At 34.1% G+C, this 2960-nt stretch overlaps 1 protein-coding gene across 1 annotated transcript; it reads right to left on the reverse strand.

The window, feature by feature from the left end:
• On the reverse strand, positions 1-1517 carry LOC145046999 (uncharacterized). Its single transcript, XM_078995253.1, has 2 exons — positions 1053-1517; positions 1-33 (listed from the first exon to the last, which is right to left on the reverse strand). The coding sequence occupies exons 1-2, from the start codon at positions 1515-1517 to the stop codon at positions 1-3; spliced, it is 498 nt and encodes a 165-aa protein (XP_078851379.1).
• Positions 1518-2960: the final 1443 nt, after the last annotated feature.

Raw genomic sequence — 2960 nt, forward strand, 5'->3', positions numbered from 1 at the left:
CTAGGCGAATGTTCGCGTTTTGCGCAAAAACACCTATATAGTTAAAGTTTTTACAAATATATGTTTTTTCTAAATATAACAGTCACGTTGTTGTTAAATTTTATATAACATAACTTTATAAGTATAAGTTACAAAACATAATTTTATAAGTATAAGTAAAAATATTATTTTAATATTAAAATTTATTTTACATATAACTATACTTTAGGTTTGATATTTATTTAACCTAATTAACCAAATTATAATTATTATTAGAAAGAAAATGAAAAATCATGTTTACATCCAACGATATATTAAAACTAATAAATTAAATATAATATGTTAAAAGTTAAAAAACATAATTTTATAAGTATAAGTTAAGATATTATTTTAATATTGAAATTTACTTTATATATGATTACATTTTAGGTTTGATATTTATTTAACCTAATTAATTAAATTTTAATTATTATTAAAAAGAAATTGAAAATTCATGAATTTTTAAATTAATATGATGAAAAGAAAAATATATAAGAGTTTCAAATGAAATGATAACCTAGTTTACATAAGCTTCAATATATTATAGCTTTATTGTTGTGTATTCGTGAGTGTAATATTATTAAAACTAGAAGTATGAATGACGTCCCATCCCGAATGATGTTTTGCTTTAAATTTTGACTCGCATAATCTCATCAAAATATGATTACTTACGTACAATGAACAACACCAGCCACATAATATTCCCATTAGCGACAGAAAAAAAAAAATATAAACTCTAATAAATAATGTAGAAGAAAAGATTAATAGATATCAAGAATTTCCAACATATAATTACTGCAGGTTGGACAGTTGCCTATGGAGACATGAAGCTCCTTTGTACAGTTCTTGCAAAATGTATGACCACAGGGACCAAATGCTGTGTTCTTATGCTTTCCTTTGCAACTGCCGCAGATATTGTGGTCTCCGATCTCTTCTTCTTCTTCTTCTTCTTCTTCTTCTTCTTCTTCTTCTTCTTCGTCTTCTTCTTCTTTCTTTTCTTCTTCTGGTTCTGGTTCTTCTTGATGTTCTTCAACGTGTTCATCTGGACCTGCATTGTAATGAGACCCGTGATCTGAGAGCAACGACATCAACGACATCTGTTGTTCAGGCTTTGTCTCGCCGTCGTCCGGGGGGTTATTATCGTTTTCCTCCTCCGGATCGGTTTCCAGTGGGAGTAACCGGCCGCTGCGTTGCCTGTCCGGCGTATACCCTAACTGCCGAGTTGCCTCGCCGTCCAATTCGTCGACGTTCGGGTCGGTTGGATATCTTGAAGAACCACGTCGGATCATCATACGGTTAGTACTACTGTTGGTGTTGATCGGGAGATCAGAGGCGGGGATAGGGACGGTGGAGGTCCACGCTCTACCGGCGCGTTTGAGGCGGAGCGTGTCTCGAAACGCCTTCCAGTTCTTCTTCGATCCCGAAGCTTTACCGTCTCGAAGCATGTCCACAATATTCCGATTTTGTATCCGATCTGAAGCTGTTTCTTTGTCTTCCATGGCTACGCCAGCTAATTATAGCCTTCGTCTCTCCGGCGACAATTTGGCTCGATCTCTAATAAATTCGAAACGCAGCCACAAATCACTGTTTTAGCACCGTTTTTGTTTATCAGATTTCACAATTGGATCATTATGAACTCAAACAATTGAATACGTAGATGTCAAGATGGATGAGAAACATGCAAGATGACAGCGAGAGAGAGATCTGAAACATTGTTTAATAGGATTGAAAGGAACAAAAGAGACGATTGATTGTGAAAGAGAAAAGGTTAAATCAAAACAGAAATGAAGTAGAGGCCATGAAAGATGGTGTGGAGCGAGTCTCATGGTGGATGAGTGTTTTCTTTTTTTGAATTATTGATAAAATATTTATTTTGTTTTAATCGCCAAAATGTCTTACAAAATTTGACGATTTTTTTTCCATTATTAACGAATGACATGACTTAAATATATATTATCCTTTTAACATGTAAAATAGGTGAAAAATAAGTTAAAATTTTGGCTCCGTAGGGATAAATACGATAGGTATTAAGTTCATAACTGTCAATGCTCGTTCGTAAAGCACTAATTCTATAGTTGCTAAAGTTCATTCATCGGGTACTAAATCCATAGCTACCAGTGTTTATCTAATAGGTACTAAGTCCATAGCTACCAATGTTTATCTAACAGGTACTAAGTCCATAGCTTCCAACGTTTATCCAATAGACATTAAATCCATAGCTGCTGATGTTATTTATTAGGCACTAAGTATATAGCTGTCAATGTTCACTCATATCATCTTTTATCTCTCATCATTCATATACCCATGTTTTACCCAACATATTCGTAAATATAAAATACATATACAGTTTAGAAAAATCTTAAATTCCTCATACGAAGTTAGATTTGGACGTTCTTTTTATGCACACTCTCGGTTTAACATATACTACGACTTTCGTTTAGATCGTAAATTCACTTTTTACGATTCCGAGGGTCGTGCGGGTTTTGCCGTAAAACTTCGACGGGTCATAACTTCTTTGTTATAACTCGGATTTCAGCGTTCTTTATATGTATGGAACCCTTGTGACATATACTATAACCTGGTCAAGATTATTTATTCTGAATAATCTTATATCAAAAAAGTTATTCTTGACGCTTATTGTCTCTAAATTGACTAACCCGAATCTACGGTTGTTACAATTATCTCCCCCTTAAGATGATTACGTCCTGAAATCATCAATGAAATAGGGCTTGTATAATGACTCCATACATTATCTTTTCATCCAAGGTAATCATTGTAACTCTTATGTTCCTTTGAATGAGTATCTAACTCTTGGACTTCTGGATTGCAGGCAATGCTCGATCTTGCACCCACTTTCTATCTCACGTTGGAGTTTCAATCGTGAACTTCAAGTCACAATCTCAATCCTTATTGGAGACTCCTGCTCCTTCAGAAATAGTTTT

This window comes from Lactuca saligna, chromosome 5 (assembly GCF_052625555.1).
Source record: "Lactuca saligna cultivar CGN05327 chromosome 5, ASM5262555v1, whole genome shotgun sequence".
Taxonomy (NCBI): Eukaryota; Viridiplantae; Streptophyta; class Magnoliopsida; order Asterales; family Asteraceae; genus Lactuca; species Lactuca saligna.

Excerpts from the sequence above, each read along its gene's own strand:
- LOC145046999 (XM_078995253.1), bottom strand. The coding sequence starts at position 1,517 with ATGGAAGACAAAGAAACAGCTTCAGATCGGATACAAAATCGGAATATT. Across the intron at positions 34-1,052 it reads ATGCAGGTCCAGATGAACAC|GTGTTTTTGCGCAAAACGCG; the intron begins GTTGAAGAACAT and ends TTAACTATATAG.